A 20695-nucleotide genomic window follows, 5' to 3' on the forward strand; every position below is an offset into this window, starting at 1 on the left:
CTAGTGTACAAATAAAATTCACTCTATCTATCTATCTATCTATCTATCTATCTATCTATCTATCTATCTATCTATCTATCTATCTATCTATAAAAATCCGTCCGTCCGTCCGTCTTCTTCCGCTTATCCGGGGTCGGGTCGCGGGGGCAGCAGCTTTAGCAGGGAAGCCCAGACTTCCCTCTCCCCAGCCACTTCAGCCAGCTCATCCGACGGGACCCCAAGGCGTTCCCAGGACAGCCGAGAGACATAGTCTCTCCAGCGTGTCCTGGGTCGTCCCCGGGGCCTCCTGCCGGTAGGACATGCCCGGAACACCTCCCCAGGGAGGCGTCCAGGAGGCATCCGAACCAGATGCCCGAGCCACCTCAACTGGTTCCTCTCAACGTGGAGGAGCAGCGACTCGACGCTGAGTCCCTCTCGGATGACCGAGCTTCTCACCCTATCTCTAAGGGAGAGCCCGGCTACCCTGCGGAGGAAACTCATTTCGGCCGCTTGTATCCAGGATCTTGTTCCCTCCCACAGCTCGTGACCATAGGTGAGGGTAGGAACGTAGATCGACCGGTAAATCGAGAGCTTTGCCTTTCGGCTCAGCTCCTTCTTCACCACAACGGACCGATACAGCGTCCGCATCACTGCAGACGCTGCACCGATCCGCCTGTCGATCTCCCGCTCTAACCTACCCTCACTCGTGAACAAGACCCCAAGATACTTGAACTCCTCCACTTGGGGCAGGACCTCCTCCCCGACCCGGAGAGGGCACTCCACCCTTTTCCGACTGAGGATTTGGAGGTGCTGATCCTCATCCCAACCGCTTCACACTCGGCTGCGAACCGCTCCAGTGAGAGCTGGAGGTCACGGCTTGAAGAAGCCAACAGCACCACATCATCTGCAAAAAGCAGAGATGCAATGCTGAGGCCACCAAACCGGACCCCCTCAACGCCTCGGCTACGCCTAGAAATTCTGTCCATAAAAGTTATGAACAGAATCGGTGACAAAGGGCAACCTTGGCGGAGTCCAACCCTCACCGGAAACAAATTCGACTTACTGCCGGCAATGCGGACCAGACTCTGACATCGGTCGTACAGGGACCGAATGGCCCGTATCAGGGGGCTCGGTAACCCATACTCCCGAAGCACCCCCCACAGAACTCCCCGAGGTACACGGTCAAACGCCTTCTCCAAGTCCACAAAGCACATGTGGACTGGTTGGGCGAATTCCCACGCACCCTTGAGGATCCTGCTGAGGGTGTAGAGCTGGTCCACTGTTCCACGGCCGGGACGAAAACCACACTGCTCCTCCTGGATCCGAGATTCGACCTCCCGACGGACCCTTCTCTCCAGCACCCCTGAATAGACCTTACCTGGGAGGCTGAGGAGTGTGATCCCTCTAAAGTTGGAACACACCCTCCGGTCCCCCTTCTTAAAAAGGGGAACCACCACCCCGGTCTGCCAATCCAGAGGCACCGTCCCCGATGTCCACGCGATGCTGCAGAGACGTGTCAACCACGACAGCCCCACAACATCCAGAGCCTTCAGGAACTCCGGGCGGATCTCATCCACCCCCGAGGCCCTGCCACCGAGAAGCTTTCCAACCACCTCGGCGACTTCGACCCCAGAGATAGGGGAGCCCACTTCAGAGTCCCCAGACCCTGCTTCCTCAAAGGAAGGCGTGTTGGTGGAATTGAGGAGGTCTTCGAAGTACTCTCCCCACCGGTTCACGACGTCCCGAGTCGAGGTCAACAGCACTCCGTCTCCACTATACACAGTGTTAACGGTGCACTGCTTTCCTCTCCTGAGACGCCGGATGGTGGACCAGAATTTCCTCGAAGCCGTCCGGAAGTCGTTTTCCATGGCCTCACCGAACTCCTCCCATGCCCGAGTTTTTGCCTCAGCGACCGCCAAAGCCGCATTCCGCTTGGCCAGCCGGTACCCGTCAGCAGCCTCCGGAGTCCCACAGGCCAAAAAGGCCCGATAGGACTCCTTCTTCAGCTTGACGGCATCCCTTACCGCTGGTGTCCACCAGCGGGTTCGAGGATTGCCGCCACGACAGGCACCAACCACCTTACGGCCACAGCTCCGATCGGCCGCCTCAACAATTGAAGCGCGGAACATGGTCCACTCGGACTCAATGTCCCCCGCCTCCCCCGGGACAATGGAGAAGCTCTGCCGGAGATGGGCGTTGAAACTCTTTCTGACAGGGGATTCTGCCAGACGTTCCCAGCAGACCCTCACAGTACGTTTGGGCCTGCCTGGTCGGACCGGCATCTTACCCCGCCATCGGAGCCAACACACCACCAGGTGGTGATCAGTTGACAGCTCCTCTCTTAACCCGAGTGTCCAACACATACGGCCGCAAGTCCGACGACACGACTACAAAGTCGATCATCGAACTACGGCCTAGGGTGTCCTGGTGCCAGGTGCACATATGGACACTCTTGTGCTTGAACATGGTGTTCGTTATGGAGAGTCCGTGGCGAGCACAGAAGTCCAATAACAAAACACCACTCGGGTTTCGATCGGGGGGGCCATTCCTCCCAATCACGCCCCTCCAGGTCTCACTGTCATTACCCACGTGAGCGTTGAAGTCCCCCAGTAGAACGAGGGAGTCTCCAGGGGGTGCGCTCTCCAGCACACCCTCCAAGGACTCCAGAAAGGGTGGGTACTCTGAGCTGCTGTTCGGTGCATAAGCACAAACAACAGTCATGACCCGTCCCCCCACCCGAAGGCGGAGGGAGGCTACCCTCTCATTCACCGGGGTAAACCCCAACGTACAGGCGGCTAGCTGGGGGGCAATGAGTATGCCCACACCTGCTCTGCGCCTCTCACCGTGGGCAACTCCAGAGTGGAAGAGGGTCCAGCCCCTCTCGAGAGGATTGGTACCAGAACCCAAGCCGTGTGTGGAGGTGAGTCCGACTATATCTAGTCGGAACTTCTCAGCCTCGCACACCAGTTCGAGCTCCTTCCCTGTCAGAGAGGTGACATTCCATGTCCCCAGAGCTAGCTTCAGTAGCCGGGGGTCAGACCGCCAAGGCCCCCGCCTTTGGCTGCCACCCAACTCACTGCGCACCCGACCCCTTTGGCCCCTTCCACCGGTGGTGAGCCCATGGGAAGGGGGACCCACGTTGCCTTTTCGGGCTGTGCGCGGCCGGTCCCCATGGGTATAGGCCCGGCCACCAGACGCTCGCCTTCGAGCCCCACCTCCAGGCCTAGCTCCAGAGGGGGGCCCCGGTGACCCGCGTCCGGGCAAGGGAAACGAAAATCCAAGGTTTGTACTCGTCATTGGGGTCGTTTGAGCCATGCTTTGTCTGGTCCCTCACCTAGGACCTGTTTGCCTTGGGTGGCCCTACCAGGGGCATGAAGCCCCGGACAACATAGCTCCCAGGCTCATTGGGACACGCAAACCCCTCCACCACGATAAGGTGATGACTCACGGAGGGGTCTATAAAAATCAATTCGGCAATATATCGCGATATTACAGCGCACAATTCTCGAATCGATTTGATATGCGGCCGAATCGATTTTTTAACATGATTTTTTTTTATGGGAATATTTAACTAAACGTCTTACTTAGGGTTAGGATTCACACATTAAGCATGGAAGAATGTTATATTAATGGAACATTAAGCCTTAATATTTTATTTCAGTGCTGTTCAGACATGCAACAGACTGCAACCTGTTTGTTAAATGCAGTGGCTCAGTTATAAGTCTGAATTTTCCGCTGCTGTTTTACCTAAACCCCCCAAAAACTATGAAACACGTCTCCGCCCTTATTATCTCACAGCAATAGATCCTGCCGACAACGCAAAGTTTGTGGCAGGACAGACATGAAACAGAGTAGATTTGATCATTTTTAATGAAAGGCTTTGTTGCTGGAAATGGCAAGGAGACGTGTTTCAATGCTTCAGAGACATTTATTTGATTAACAATTTAGTTAATAAGAAAAGCAAATAACCAACCGTCAGGTCTGAGACCAGGTGCATTTAGCGGGCTGGGGCTAACGAAAAAAAAAAAAACTACAAACTACAAACACAAAGGCAAGGAACCCAGTGAATTCACTCATCTCAAGGACACAGCAAACTAGAAGAAAACCCACACCATGCAAATCACCAGCACCGCCACCACCGGCCAACAGCACTGTTGTGTGCCGAGTAATTCAGGGAGTCATTTATGAAACGTGATTCGTTATGTGCAATGAACTTCACTCATGGCATGTGAACTTGGCACGCTTCATGAACAGACCCATAAGTGTTTGTAGTCATGTTGGACTTTGACCAATTAATTGGGGAAAAACTGTGCTTTCCATATATGAAAACACAAATTACTGGTTACTATAATAAGTGTATAAAATTTGAATTCAAATATAATTGTAATGGAGGATCCCCCATAGTACTGGGGTAGGCATAGGTGCATTGTGTATATCCAAGTCAGTTATACAGGGAGAAAATATTGTTTAGTGACACTAACCATCAGATTTGTTTTTCTGAGTGTCAAAGATATTTGAATGGTTTCTGGGTAATTCTGGGCTGCTGACTCAAAATGACGTATCTTTGAATTGGCTGTTGTTTTTAAGATATAATTTTTTTTGATAATTAGTTGATAACTTATGTGCTTTTGAAGTCTACGAAATGTACTTTCATTGTTATTAAAAGCATTGTTTGTGCTTTTAAGTTTCCTGTTATTACATTTTGGGATCAAAACATCTTACCTCCAAAATTGTCACTTTTCAGGAGACCCCCAAAATGGCATGTTTGTTCAACCATCAAATTGTGACTTTGGTTTAAACATGACACCAGCAATTTGTTTACTGCTAATGTTTCCTAATTATCTGAATTTGTGCTTGATTTGCATACAGAAACGCTCTGCAATAATGATTGCCGTCCTTTATGATGTAGCATAGGAATGAACAAATACTGTATGGTTATGGGTGTTAAAAAAAAAAAATAGATTCGGCAATAAATTACAGTGCGCAATTCTCCAATCAATTCCATGTGCGGCCAAATCGATGTTTAAACATCAATTTTTAATGGAAATATTCAACAAAACGTCTTACTTAGGGTTAGAGTTCACACTTTAAGCATGAACGAATGTTATATTAATGGAACATTAAGCCATAATATTTTATTTCAGTGCTGTTCAAACATGAAAGAGACTGAAACCTTTTTGTTAAAAGCAGTGGCTCAGTTATAAGCCTGAAGTTTCAGATAAATGCATTTTCATACAAATCTTACAGTGTACATGTACAAGTTTACTCATTAGTATTTTTTAAATTTGAGTTTAAAATTTTTTTAATAATCAATTTATAGATTTGTATTGGGATTAATCGGCATCGAATCGGGACCTATGAATCATGATACGGATCGAATCGCCAGGTACTACACAATTCACACCCCTACTGTATGGATATGGAAAATACATGAATAGCCTTATCAAAGTTGTTGCATAAACTTGCGTAATTAGTACTATTTTAAAGCAAAAATATGGACTATCTAAAGGATTACAGCCAATTCTGAAAAAACAATGCCATTTTTGAACCAAAATGTGTGGACCAGTCTAATAATAATAATAAAAATAAAAAGTAAAAGTCCCCAGGCTCCCCATCACACCAACATTCACAAGCGCACAATGAGTCTGCTATCTTTTAAAATAAACATTGCATGTGCTATTGGACATATTTCATACCATACGATCATCTTTATTACCTCGGAAGTACAATATATATCATTAATGACTGGCATTGCCTTTACTGTGATATGGAGTAATAATGTGTAGACTAACTGCATCTTCTTGCCTAGTTGGTGGAGCCCCAACCAACAGCTCAACATGCCAATAGAGTGAATGCCTACTCCTATAGCTGCGCTTCCCTCATCTGCTGGCTGTTCAAGCAAAGTGAGCAAGGTAAGTAGTTGTTACAGAATCTTTCCTTTCATCTGTTCCGTAGGTCGTGGCTGACAGCTGTTGTTTCATGTTTGCAGGACCACCACCATGATGGGTCACCCTGGTTTATGTGTGATACTGCTTGCATTCATTTGTAACAGTTATGGCCAAGAAGCATTAAATCAACTTTATAGGTCCAAAAGGTAGGGGAAAAATCTGGTTTATTTTTTTCCAATCATTGTGAGGATATATTTTGTAGTACTACTTGTATGCTTTTGTCTCTTATTGGTAAAAAAAAAAGAAGAAGCATGAACCGATGTTAAGAGTGGCTTGTGCCGTGCAGTAATCCCTCTGCATTTACTCCCATTCAAATTTACCACTCCTATTTTTATAGCAATTTTGTCAATGCTTTAAAAAAAAAAAATTTTTTATACCCCTTAGCTTTTATTTACATCTATAGAAGGCTCCTTTGACCCCATGTTGTCTTGACAACAAAATCTTTCAAATGCAATCACCACACCTCAAATCAACTTTAGGTAGTTTTTGTGCTTTATGACAGATGGAAGGAATTGGCCTTTTAGGCAATTGTCCTTTTAGGCAATTGTCCAATTACTGTACTTTTGGTCCCTTGTAAAATAGGATGGCATATGCTAAGAAACTCCTAAACCTTTCATCCAGTTTGAATGTGGATACCAATGTCCATTAAGTAACTAATCGGAATATTTTTATTTAATAGGTAAAAAACAAAACTTGTGTCAGTGTTCAAATATGTATGGACGTAACTGTCGTAGCCGTAAATAAATTTAATCTACTGTATTTGTATGTCCGTAAGGATTCAGGAAAGTGCTGGATCAGATTCCAGCAATTGTTTGCCAAGTGCAAATGGGCCACCGGTCTCCACAAACTCCCCCAACTTCTCTATGGATCTTCGGATGCCCGGTGTCATTCCAGCTAAGGTAGGGATGCTGTAATGAAAAACCCAACTGTACAAACCTTCACCTTCAATTGTACTTCAATTGTAGAGCATGGGTAATCAACAGTTCCGCAGCAAATCGTTTAAAAACCCTGTAAGTGTAAAGTTACAAAAAATGTCTTGGAAATTTGCCAGGCTGGTACAATTTCCCCCTCCTCTGCCACTGTTGAAATTCAGCAGGCAGTTGGCAGAATTGTGGCCGACTGTGACGGGGCCACAGTATCACGATGTACCCATCCCCATGAATAATTTTTATTTTATTTTTTTACATCTTCGCACCTTTGGCTATGCCTTCCACTGCCTTGCAACATGCACGGCTGCAGTAAAAAAAAAAAAAAAGCCGAAATAACATAAAACTTAAGGGAAAATGTATTTTTTGGGGTTGTAGGCATAACTTGATAGCTAACTGCACACTGCAGTGGTAGAAATGGGCCAAGTTATTAACACTAACAAAGCCACTTCATTTTGTTTTACTCAAGTCGAGTAATTATTATACAGTAATTTTATTTTTTATCAGCAACAGGGTAACCAAAGTTTACCACACTACAACATAGAATATATTGAAAGCTTGTTCAGCTCCGTATTTATGTAGTGGGGGAGGGATGACTCATGCCAGAGGCCGGATTGGCCCCATTATAGCAACATACAAAAAATCTGATGAGAATTTAGTGGTATATCTCAGAAATTCAGTACTTAATTGTTCTTTGTCTTTGCATGTTTTCAGCACTTATCTTCAAATGCGTATAATGTATTAAGAAACAAATCACAATAATAACTTTACATGGTCTTTAAATCTTGCAGGGATTCTTTAAAAGGCTTTAAGCCTTAAGTGACAAAACGACAGGTGCACGTTTTACTGTCCTAATGGAGTTTATAGACAAAAAGTACCATTCCAAAGCTACAATTAGACTGAAAAATTAGATTGTAAAATTCTTCACAATTTCCCGACAGAAATTAAAGATCCAGACGGACACAAATGAGGCAAACATTTCTTAAACACACTTATTTTGTCAATAACCTGAAACCAAGGGAACAGATGGAAGCAGCACGTTAAGATTGCTAGCGGACGTGCAGCGAAACTAATAGAGGAACAGAACATAAGATCAACCTGTTAGAAATCATTTTCAAGTCACTATCACTTCTTATAGAGAAAAACCTTTCCACATTGTGTTGACTTTTTATTGCGACATGTCACATTGGCAATTGATTCGATGATTCAAGTGTTAGGCTGCTTTCAAACCACTTCACTCATGTCATGTGGCCAGAACAACACTTTGTTGTTGTATTTGTGTTTTATTGGCAGTGTTTGGAGTAACACTTTACAAAACTAGTGATTTACAGAAACATTACGTTCATCTGCAATTAAGTAATGCACCACACTAGGTGCCTTGGGTCACACGACGGTACACGCCGCAGCTGATCATTTATATATATATATATATATATATACACACACATACATACATCAGTAACAGCCACTTAAACTAAATTAGGTTTTATTGAAGACTATTACTGGAAATTCTGTATTTCTAAAATCGTTTTTTTATTGTTTTAGTCGGACACTTACCTATGCATGGCATTTCGTGTGCCAACTAGTCATGCTGCATATGTCGGTGAGTATCATTTTTATCAAGCACCTATTCAAAAAATGCTCTTTTTGCAAATGTGTTGCAAGTTCTACTGGTTGACTTACCGTATGTTATCTTTGTTGTAATCCAAATGTATTACAAATTATAGCAACAATGCAACAGGTTATCTAATATATGACAACGTTGATGTGAAAATCATAAAATCAAATCAAAAATAGTCATGTCAGTGACTATAAGTGACTTAATTGTCAGTAAAAATGACTCGACTGTTGTAAGACAATGAGATTTCAATTCATTAAACCTTAAAGCTGCATTAATCGAGTTGAAACTTTTTACACACGACTGTCACCTCTGGACTAAAGTGTAAATGCAACCTGAACCAGCCTCCATGATGCTCGTGAGTTGTGCATGAGCTGCGCAGGCCTGTATGAGCACGAGCGAACAGAAACTCCTCTGGCAAGAGGCCACTATTTACAGACTAGCAAAGATTATTTCAACTGATAGAATTATAGAAAGATAATAATAAGACAATGATAGAGCAATTCTGAATAAATTGCTTGCACAGATAATCAAATTTTATACTGTGATATAGTGCGGTTGCTTGCAAGAAATTTATTATTATCTAGTATTATTTTAGGCCATGATACTGTAGTTCAAATACTCAATAAAGCTCTAATTCATTTGTTCATCATAATACTTCAAATCAAGCAACTAAAAATGAAGGCTTTATTTCAAACGTATTCTTGAACGCATTGGAAACATGTGTTTGTTCTGTTTGTATAAACTGTTGACTGGAAAGATGCTGAAGTTGCGAACAATACTGTGACGTCTCACAAGAATGCTGCCAGCAAACTTGGTTGGTAATCTCCCCTTTTCATTTGTATTCACTTAACCGGCTAGTAGCAACTGTTGGCCGCGGTCGACGCCGAAAACAAGAAACTAAACTTGCGAGCTGAATTAGCACACGAGCTAACAACAAGTTATCACCTTATCGTGGTGGAGGGGTTTGCGTGTCCCAATGAGCCTGGGAGCTATGTTGTCCGGGGCTTCATGCCCCTGGTAGGGCCACCCAAGGCAAACAGGTCCTAGGTGAGGGACCAGACAAAGCATGGCTCAAACGACCCCAATGATGAACACAAACCTTGGATCTTCGTTTCCCTTACCCGGACGTGGGTCACCGGGGCCCCCCTCTGGAGCTAGGCCTGGAGGTGGGGCTCGAAAGCGAGCGGCTGGACCCTCTTCCACTCTGGAGTTGCCCACGGTGAGAGGCGCAGAGCAGGTGTGGGCATACTCATTGCCCCCCAGCTAGCCGCCTGTACGTTGGGGTTTACCCCTGTGAATGAGAGGGTAGCCTCCCTCCGCCTTCGGGTGGGGGGACGGGTCATGACTGTTGTTTGTGCTTATGCACCAAACAGCAGCTCAGAGTACCCACCCTTTCTGGAGTCCTTGGAGGGTGTGCTGGAGAGCGCACCCCCTGGGGACTCCCTCGTTCTACTGGGGGACTTCAACGCTCACGTGGGCAATGACAGTGAGACCTGGAGGGGCGTGATTGGGAGGAATAGCCCCCCCGATCGAAACCCGAGTGTCCATATGTGCACCTGGCACCAGGACACCCTAGGCCGTAGTTCGATGATCGACTTTGTAGTCGTGTCATCGGACTTGCAGCCGTATGTGTTGGACACTCGGGTTAAGAGAGGGGCGGAGCTGTCAACTGATCACCACCTGGTGGTGTGTTGGCTCCGATGGCGGGGTAAGATGCCGGTCCGACCAGGCAGGCCCAAACGTACTGTGAGGGTCTGCTGGGAACGTCTGGCAGAACCCCCTGTCAGAAAGAGTTTCAACGCCCATCTCCGGCAGAGCTTCTCCATTGTCCCGGGGGAGGCGGGGGACATTGAGTCCGAGTGGACCATGTTCCGCGCTTCAATTGTTGAGGCGGCCGATCAGAGCTGTGGCCGTAAGGTGGTTGATGCCTGTCGTGGCGGCAATCCTCGAACCCGCTGGTGGACACCAGCGGTAAGGGATGCCGTCAAGCTGAAGAAGGAGTCCTATCGGGCCTTTTTGGCTTGTGGGACTCCGGAGGCTGCTGACGGGTACCGGCTGGCCAAGCGGAATGCGGCTTTGGCGGTCGCTGAGGCAAAAACTCGGACATGGGAGGAGTTCGGTGAGGCCATGGAAAACGACTTCCGGACGGCTTCGAGGAAATTCTGGTCCACCATCCGGCGTCTCAGGAGAGGAAAGCAGTGCACCGTTAACACTGTGTATAGTGGATACGGGGTGCTGTTGACCTCGACTCGGGACGTCGTGAACCGGTGGGGAGAGTACTTCGAAGACCTCCTCAATTCCACCAACACGCCTTCCTTTGAGGAAGCAGGGTCTGGGGACTCTGAGGTGGGCTCCCTTATCTCTGGGGTCGAAGTCGCCGAGGTGGTTGGAAAGCTTCTCGATGGCAGGGCCTCGGGGGTGGATGAGATCCGCCCGGAATTGCTAAAGGCTCTGGATGTTGTGGGGCTGTCGTGGTTGACACGTCTCTGCAGCATCGCGTGGACATCGGGGACGGTGCCTCTGGATTGGCAGACCGGGGTGGTGGTTCCCCTTTTTAAGAAGGGGGACCGGAGGTTGTGTTCCAACTTTAGAGAGATCACACTCCTCAGCCTCCCAGGTAAGGTCTATTCAGGGGTGCTGGAGAGGAGGGTCCGTCGGGAGGTCGAATCTCGGATCCAGGAGGAGCAGTGTGGTTTTCGTCCCGGCCGTGGAACAGTGGACCAGCTCTACACCCTCAGCAGGGTCCTCGAGGGTGCGTGAGAATTCGCCCAACCAGTCCACATGTGCTTTGTGGACTTGGAGAAGGCGTTTGACCGTGTCCCTCGGGGAGTTCTGTGGGGGGTGCTTTGGGAGTATGGGTTACCGAGCCCCCTGATACGGGCTATTCGGTCCCTTACGACCGATGTCAGAGTCTGGTCCGCATTGCCGGCAGTAAGTCGAATTTGTTTCCTGTGAGGGTTGGACTCTGCCAAGGTTGCCCTTTGTCACCGATTCTGTTCATAACTTTTATGGACAGAATTTCTAGGCGAAGCCGAGGCGTTGAGGGGGACCGGTTTGGTGGCCTCAGCATTGCATCTCTGCTTTTTGCAGATGATGTGGTGCTGTTGGCTTCTTCAAGCCATGACCTCCAGCTCTCACTGGAGCCGTTCACAGCCGAGTGTGAAGCGGTTGGGATGAGGATCAGCACCTCCAAATCCTCAGTCGGAAAAGGGTGGAGTGCCCTCTCCGGGTCGGGGAGGAGGTCCTGCCCCAAGTGGAGGAGTTCAAGTATCTTGGGGTCTTGTTCACGAGTGAGGGTAGGTTAGAGCGGGAGTTCGACAGGCGGATCGGTGCAGCGTCTGCAATGATGCAGACGCTGTATCGGTCCGTTGTGGTGAAGAAGGAGCTGAGCCGAAAGGCAAAGCTCTCGATTTACCGGTCAATCTACGTTCCTGCCCTCACCTATGGTCACGAGCTGTGGGTCGTGACCCAAAGAACAAGAACCCGGATACAAGCGGCTGAAATGTGTTTCCTCCGCAGGGTAGCCGGGCTCTCCCTTAGAGATAGGGTGAGAAGCTCGGTCATCCGAGAGGGACTCAGCGTCGAGTCGCTGCTCCTCCACGTTGAGAGGAACCAGTTGAGGTGGCTCGGGCATCTGGTTCGGATGCCTCCTGGACGCCTCCCTGGGGAGGTGTTCCGGGCATGTCCTACCGGAAGGAGGCCCCGGGGACGACCCAGGACACTCTGGAGAGACTATGTCTCTCGGCTGTCCTGGGAACGCCTTGGGGTCCCGTCGGATGAGCTGGCTGAAGTGGCTGGGAAGAGGGAAGTCTGGGCTTCCCTGCTAAAGCTGCTGCCCCCGCGACCCGACCCCGAATAAGCGGAAGAAGACGGACGGGCTAACAACAACACGTAGCTATGAGTCAGTTCTCCCTGCGAGACATGCGATGCAGACAACAGAATATGCAACACAGGAACACTTATGTATCAGCCATACACAGATTGTGTCCTATAAATCAGATTTACAACGCTCATAAGCAATATTAGCTTTTGGTTTCCAACTTCATTTGTCCTCATTATTGTGTAGAAATTACTTTCACGTTTGTTATCATATCTTAACTTCTCAGTAAGGAAGCCATCTGTCACTGTCACTGCTCCGATGTTTACACGAGTCCTCTGTCTGCGGCTTCTGCGTCTATCAGATTATTTTTGGGCTCGTTTTGTAGTGCTGGATAAAACTTCTCCTTTCTTCTATTTTGGCGGGTCCGTGCCAGCTGTGCTCGACCGCGTCCTTTTCTTACTCCCGGCAGATTCCATACTCATCAATGTAAGACTTGCAGTCGTGTTATTTATCTCAGTGTCTCAGGGTGAGCACTTCTTCTACGCGGTATGGCGCAGAAGTGGCAACTTATATTTTTATTTTATTTTTTATGTTTTGCATTCCAGCAATACATTCAAATCACGCAAAAAAAGAAATTAAAACAACAATGTGGAAGTGAATAAAGAAAAGAAATTGAAACTTTACCTGGAGATGGGAGTGCACATGACGTCACATTCTTAGCATTTTCGCCCCAAATGCCTCTATTTAGAAGAGCGTTATAGGCTTATCAAGCATGCATTACCTGAGCATGCAGGGATATTCCAGTTTGAAGGATTGTATTTTTCTATAATTATTATTAATACTATTGTTGATGAGTAAAATGTGATTATGATGGAGAAAGCAGCTATTATTAGAATTTATTTGCTTAGGGGAGGGGCCTGGGTGGCCATCCTCTGTGTGAGACAGGATGTATACAACAGTAGAAAATTTAAGAAATATATATTTTTTTACATTTATTAATGTAAGATTTTGAAAAATAAGAAAAATAATACTAGGCCCTTATCAACAACAGTGGTCTTGAAAATAGTATTTTTAGACTAAAAACAAGTAATGTTGACTTTTTTTAAGCTGTAATAAATGGAACTATTTTGTTAAAATACACAAGTATTTTTTTATGCTTGGATAACTTTGCCTGAGTGTCAAGCAGGGAGGTACCACGTCCCCATTTTCATTGCCTTTTGTATGACCCAGCCAGGTATTGAACCCAAAACCACTCTACCACTAGACCACTAAGCTGGTACTCTATTTACTGGAAAAAGGAAAGACGACCATAGTAAATATGATGAAATAAACCCAATTACTACTAGACTAGATTACTTATTACTAGATTATGCAAAATCTTCAATTTATGAAACCCCAGTTCAGGGCCTTTGATGTTGGTTATTTGTCATCTTAAAATGTGGAAAATGCTTGTTTTAAGCCTCACATTACTTAAAACTGGCTCAAAAACACTCAATGCCAAGACTGCATGATCAAATAAGACAATTAAGTAATAACTGTCTTAAAATAAGCACAATGATCTTGTTTGACAATTTAATTTTAAGTAAAAATAACTTGTCAAAGCAAAATAAGCAAATTTAAATTGCAAGTGAGTTTAAAACACCCTCATTTTGGATGAGAACGCCACAAAATCCTTCAGCTACGCCATACTTTATTATAGACATTTTGAACCCTGTTACATTTTCTAACCAAATGCTTTTCTTTCTCAGTGGACTTCATACCCCAGGCTAGTATGAGCACAGTCCATCACATGCTGCTGTTTGGCTGCAATTCTCCTGTCTCCACCACCAACTACTGGTAATACCTAATTTGATGCTTGTTTTTCATGTAAACACATGAAAATTGCATATTCTTATCATTATTATGGCTGAACTATTTTTGACTATCTAGCTAGTTATTTAAGAACCTCCATCTCGACTGGTTGTTTACACTTACACTTATGCACTAATCTACTACTCTTTTATCAAACCATGCACTTACATTGCCAGAAAATGGTCCCTCTCCCTCTCACACTTAATATAATCATATTATATTATACATTATACATAATATAATCTCACATGCAAAACAGCTGAGATGACTTCCCAAAAAGCTTGAGTTTTGTCTCATCTGTCCAAAGGACTTCCTCCCAGAAGCTTAGCAGCTCACAATAGGCATTTTGTCAAATAACAAGATATATGGTGCAATAAAGAATCGGTTGTGCAATAAAATACTGATTTAAGGCTACAGGGCTCTAGAGTGCACCCATTATAGGTGCCCAGACTCCCTAATTTCACAATGGTGCAACTGAAAAAAAATCTGAGGTTGCACCAGTACAACCAAACCCGAAATAGGAGGAAAAAAAGGCTCTCGGCATTGAATGAAAGCCTAACTTCAGTTTGGCAATGGACACACATCTCATGGACTCAACCATCAGAGAGAGTGAAGGGCAGGAACCCCTTCTGATTGGATGTGGTCCAGATATTTCTGTACGTTTTTAACTTTATTGAACACTGTAAAAAAATTAATGCATCACTGTAAGCATGCGTGTTTGTGTGTCGTACACTTGAAAAAGCGCTTTACGCTGTTAGAGAGATGAGACGCTTGGCCAGCCTGGAAGATTGCGAGTGGAAAAAGCCACGGATGCTAAAATCAAAACTATCATACAACTATTACTTACTTCTTTGTGAAAAATCTTAAGTTATGGCCCAATTTAATGCATTCCAATTTCAGTCACTGAAAAAACACAACTCATTGACGAAACATAGAATATGCCGCAACAAATGCACTGCAGAAGTGGCTCCTCTCCCTACTGCCTTTCAGAGGCAAACGGATCATCAGATTAGATCGAAATGATTCTCAAGTTTAACGTTGTCCACATGTTAGCAAAGGAAAAGCTTCCATTTAAAGTTGAAGTACGAAATACTGTAATATTTCACAAGAAAATTGGCTTGAACGTGAACCCTATATACAGCAATTACGCCCCATGCGCCTAATTTATAGGAGTCATCGCAGATGCTGACAAAAACAGTTATATATACTCTAAAATACAGAAAATTAAAAAAATGTGTAATAAGATTAAACCTGCGGTGTTAAATCTGAAGCGGTCAAAAAAGAAAAAAGGCTGGCTGCAAAAAGTTAGTCTAAAGGCCTGGGCTACCATAAATTTTGTCTAGGCCAATTTCATTTTCACTTTTTTAATAATTAATTTGGGCAACAACACCAAAAACTGCTTGATTTTCAATCATTTTCAAGATATTTCAGGGATCATTGTGGATTTTTACGTAAGGGTAACTATCAACATTTCTGGTTCTAAAACTGCAGCAGATTGTTGTACGAGTCTATTTCTGGTGCTGCTATGCAATGCACTGTCTCTAAAATTACTGACCGTGACATTTTTTACCCAAGGGACTGTGGCAGTTCACGGGGTACTTGTGGGGATGGAACATCCATTTTGTATGCTTGGGCTCGAAACGCACCACCAACCAACCTACCAAAAGGTATGTTTTAGTAGGCATGTTTCCAGGTCAGCAATGTAGCTGAGTCCTACCCTAACAAAGTATGTCACTAGCTGACATGAGAAGCAATTTGAATTTGACTTTGGTAAAGGCTCGCTTGAGACTTTACATGCATTTTCATTTATTGTCCAATTGTCGGCCACCTCTTTCTCCCATTCTATATAATTGGTGGATATCAATAAGAGGCACCTGTCCAAATGCTTTGTATGATTTTTTTCCCCCCAAAACCTTTCATAACCATACAGTATATTTGTTTTCCTTCCCTTATAGTGTATCTTTCTTTCTTCAGTAATCACTATACTGTACGTTAAATATCTTCAATTCCCAAAGCAAACAAGATTCGTACAGTTTTCTACACAGTACTGAAGATGACATCACCTGTGCTGAGGAAACAGGTAATGACCAATCATGGCTCAGTTTGCTGATCAAACCCAGAAAACAGGTGAGCTGTGATCTCAGCACAGGTGATGTCATCTTCAGCCGACAGCAAGTGGAAAATGTTTTTTTTTAAAGGTATTAATTGTACATGAAAAATAACGTAGTTATCAAATTAATTCTGGATAAAAATATTAACTTTTTACTGCTGAAAATGGCTCAGTGAGTCAAGTATCCCTTTAAAGTTACACTGCCATTGGTGGTGTAAGGGGGGGGGGGGGAAATGCTTCCAAAATGTATTAATTTTTAAAAAAAATTGGCAGGATGATGAAACTTTTTAATTTGTGTATTTATATCACTACTGGCAAGCAGGATCAGAGAATCAATAGCATTCTTTTTGTTGGGCACAGTAACTGTATTATGGTTTATGTATGTATTGTTGTAAAACACAATTCATATGTACTATTTACTGTACTTTTGTCTTGATGGTGGCAAGCCAGTGGGTCGTTGTCTCGCTGGCTTAAACTTGGAAATTGATTTTTTGTCTATATGTGCAAGCTTTTGTGCATTTCATGAGCTGTACTTTGCACAATGACAATCCTTATTTTGATAAGCCGTAAAAACAAGAATATTACGGCAAAACCACACACGCTGTGAGTGTTTTCTGTGAAGTGTAGGTTTGCACAATTCGTGCCTGTCTAAATGAAAAAGCAACGGAGGCGAGGCCAATGTGGTATGGTGTAAAGCTGTTCTGTAATCTGTAATGGAAAAGCGACATTAGTGGCTAAGCTCAGGTCAACTCTCAAGTGTCTTACAGTAATTCTTGCGTACAGCCATTATCCAGAGAAGCCAAATGTAATATGTCTTATTTCTCCCTTTTAAATGAAACTAATTCGATTCCTACTGCTTGAATAACAATTTCAATGCAAAGTGAGATTTTGCGTTGAATGCTTATATGGCAAGACAGTCTGTGGTGAGACGACCTTGCCCTAGTAGGGCTGCTTGCGGTTTTTCAGACCAATATTGCAAATGCGATTTGATTTGTGATTTTTGTATTTTACACATTAAAATGCTACAGTTGTGAGCCAGTTTAGTTTCAGACAAGTAATTTTTATCAATATTATAGCAATGCAATACTATAATGTCACTATTTGATTAAAAGTACAAGTACAGTACTTCTGGTGAATATGCTAAGGGGGGAGCTTTGACCTACATTATGCTTCTGAATCAAATAACTTACCAATAAAAACAATACATTAAGGCTCAGGCTATGGTAAGATTATAATATACAATACTCATGACAAAACTCAATACTCATGACAAAACTCTCTTCTCCCTTGTAGAAACAGTGCAAAACTCTGAGGTCTAAATATTACACACATTTATTTTATATTAAAGAAAAGCTGATTAGATGAACCGGATCAAGTACTAATATAATGATAATTCTACACGTACACCCTTTTTCTGAATCATTACAAAACTATCCTGTATTTCACAAATTTTAGGAACAAGAACAAAAAAATGCTTCTGCAAGATTAAAGAAATCAGAATATAAAGTGTAAAAATAGTGCAGTAGTGTTTGCCGCTAGTTGTTGCCTCCCCTTCATCAGTCTTTTACGAACCTGTGTGACAGGCTTCATACTAAAGAACCACCACCGACTTCATTCTGAAGTCGAGTTATCAGGCTTCATACTAATTATGAAGTCTGTCAAAAAGGTTTGAAAAAGACAGATGAAGGGGAGGCAACAACTAGCGGCCATTCGCGTGCTAAGCAAAGTTGGTCGTGTTGCCTCTGGATCTGGCTACTAGCTTGCGGTAGCTAATTTAGCATCTGGCGCTTTTCTTTTGATTTACATCATTTTTGTCGAATCCAAAGTACGTCCAAATAATAGACGTACCGGCCTTCTTTGGCACGAGCTGTTCCCTCTCCGCCTTTGTAGCGACAGAAGTTCCTTATGCCATTAAATCCACTTTGGTACGCAGCAGTCACAGCAAACCTCGAGGTGCATATTGAGTGTTGTTATGGTCGCGCTGTGCTAATCGTAGGCATTGGAGCGCATATTGACATGTATAAGCCAACAATGCTGATTGGCCAACGCCATTAAGACCCGAGCATCGACAATTCTGGTTGGCTAATACAGCTATCACTCAAATGGCAAAGGGGGGGAAAAAAAAAGAAAAACTATACAAAACCGCACTGTTTTGCGATTAGATTATTGCACTAGGTCAAACCTCGATGACCATTAGATTTAGATTTATCGTGCAGCTCTAGCCTGAAGCAACACAAGCTCCAGTTAATGTCTTTGCACCCTCTGTTTTTGACCATTAACCACATTCTGCTTTCCTCAATTTTTATTTTGTCCCTGTTTCTCAATAGATGTTGGGTTTGAAGTTGGACGGAATTCAGGAATGTCTTACTTTGTGCTACAGATACATTATGGAGATGTCAGTGTTTTCCGAGGTAAGTACTCAAATTTTAACATGCTGGCAAAAACTGTGGACTCAAAGTATCTTACACTTTGTTGTAGATGTACGAAGTACATGACTAATTTCCTTCCTTCTTTCCTTTTCTGTTATAACACTAAAGTATTACAACATTCTGTTTTTGGTTTATTCATTTCATCTGTACAAAGTAAAATCTAAAAACATAACTATTTGACATGTATATTTATATTTGTTTGCTATTTATTTTTCAGTAATTGTTTCTTTTTTCCCCCTTCTATAGATCATCACAAAGATTGCTCAGGTCTCACTTTAAGAATAACATCCACCCCGTGCGTATTTTTTTTATTAGTATGTTTTCCAAACTGTATTGTAATCTTTGTTGCATTCAATAAGATGGCCACTAAATTAAAGTCGCTACTTGGAGATTACTACCGAAGTCTCATATGCACCAACTTTGAATGCTCTGCCTAATTCTTGTAGAGCAGCACTTACACATTTGCAGCAAAGTCTTGTGTGTTTTGGACTGCTGGGGGGCGCTTAAAGGGAAAGGAGATCAAGAAAACATTTGAAAAATAAAAGAAAACCGAACATGTGGTCTGGCGGCCCACTCAGAGTTGTGAGTCACAACTTCTCCAATTGTGGTCTGCAGCAGTGATAGGAGGCGGAATGCTCTCAGCGCGCATTTGGTTGGGTATCCAGCCTGGCAGACAAATATCAGGGCATTATCATCGCTATTGGCCTGTCGCTTGTTGAGATGGCAGGACTGCAAGATTGATGTGCTTGGCACACATTCAAAGAAATGGAACGAAAGAAGAATGGTCAGAACCAAAGTAGGAGAGAAAGTTGTTGCGAGAGCGGGAAGAGGAAGAGACAAAGGGGACGGTGACTCTTACAATTGAGATATGCAAATTCAGAAGGCACCACCCTCTTCTTTTGTTACTTTAAGCGGAAAATTAATTAAAGAATTAAGCTTATTTTGTCTGTTGGAGTTTTGTGCATTTCATACTGTAATTGGCACTGCATACCATGTTTATTTCTAGGGCATAAATACATGGAATGAATTATACTTATGCAAATAAGGATGTATCTATGACTAATATACAGACCGTATGTCCTAATTGAAATGATTATCATCATGACTTCATTGATTCGTGTTCACTGATACACAACTTACAAGATAGCATAAATTTTAACTCTTAATGCAAACAGTGGATTGTGATACCTTCACTCCTGCCCTCTGGTTGTTGCTGATGTCACTCCCATTTGTTTTGGAGTTGCTCTTTACAGCTTTCTTTCATCAACTGGTGCTATATAAATATTTTATCAGATCAGTTATTGTAACCTCTAACTGATTCAATTGCTATTTTCTTTTGCAGGCAGCCATTCATTGCTGGTATATATCTGCTCATGTCCATGGACACTGTTATCAAGCCAGGAAATAGAGGTAGCCGATATTTCATGTATGATGAGGAAAAGTAAATAAATTCCACTTGTATACATCACATTTTCCAATACAAAAACATGCAATGTGCTTTTCACCAATCTACTGCTACTTTATTCAAATATGTGCTTTTGTGATACACAACGTACAGTAATTTCTGGACTATAAGGCGCACCTGACTATAAGCTGCGCTAGCAAAATTCGGAGAATACTCGAGTTTGTTACACACATAAGCCGTACCCGACTGTAAGCCGCAGGTGTTTTAATGTTACTGCACCGGGTTCCCGCTACTTTCTTTTCCATAATGAAGGCGCAAATTGTCTCGCTCTCGTTCTCTCTCCTACTGTATTTGGGCTCACTTGGTTCGTTTTGCTCTGCCTGATGCTCTTACGCTTCCTTTATAGTGCGCCCCTTTGTGATCTGATGGATAAGCCGCACCTTTGTATTAGCCGCAGGGTCGAATGCAAGTGAAAAAAGTAGCAGCTTGTAGTCCAGAAATTACTGTAATGTACAAAGGTAACACGTTAAAGATGCCTGTGAATATTCGTATTCATCCAGGTCATTTTATTCTCAAGGCATTGAATCAATCGCAACTAGTTGTTGA

At 43.9% G+C, this 20695-nt stretch overlaps 1 protein-coding gene across 4 annotated transcripts in view; it reads left to right on the forward strand.

The window, feature by feature from the left end:
• pam (peptidylglycine alpha-amidating monooxygenase) overlaps positions 1-20695 on the forward strand; it is a 56884-nt gene that overhangs the window by 978 nt on the left and 35211 nt on the right. For 2 of the 4 annotated variants that reach the window (XM_077585541.1, XM_077585543.1), the window contains exons 2-10: positions 5789-5891; positions 5969-6073; positions 6703-6826; positions 8399-8456; positions 14043-14130; positions 15721-15812; positions 18583-18666; positions 18931-18979; positions 20027-20094. In XM_077585541.1, the coding sequence (XP_077441667.1) occupies positions 5979-6073; positions 6703-6826; positions 8399-8456; positions 14043-14130; positions 15721-15812; positions 18583-18666; positions 18931-18979; positions 20027-20094 (658 nt within the window). In that variant the 5' untranslated portion in view covers positions 5789-5891; positions 5969-5978. Of the gene's footprint in view, positions 1-5345; positions 5366-5788; positions 5892-5968; positions 6074-6702; positions 6827-8398; positions 8457-14042; positions 14131-15720; positions 15813-18582; positions 18667-18930; positions 18980-20026; positions 20095-20695 lie in introns of those variants that run through there. The other 2 variants (XM_077585542.1, XM_077585544.1) reach the window with 2 other exon arrangements.

This window comes from Vanacampus margaritifer, chromosome 14 (assembly GCF_051991255.1).
Source record: "Vanacampus margaritifer isolate UIUO_Vmar chromosome 14, RoL_Vmar_1.0, whole genome shotgun sequence".
In the NCBI taxonomy this organism is placed as follows: domain Eukaryota; kingdom Metazoa; phylum Chordata; class Actinopteri; order Syngnathiformes; family Syngnathidae; genus Vanacampus; species Vanacampus margaritifer.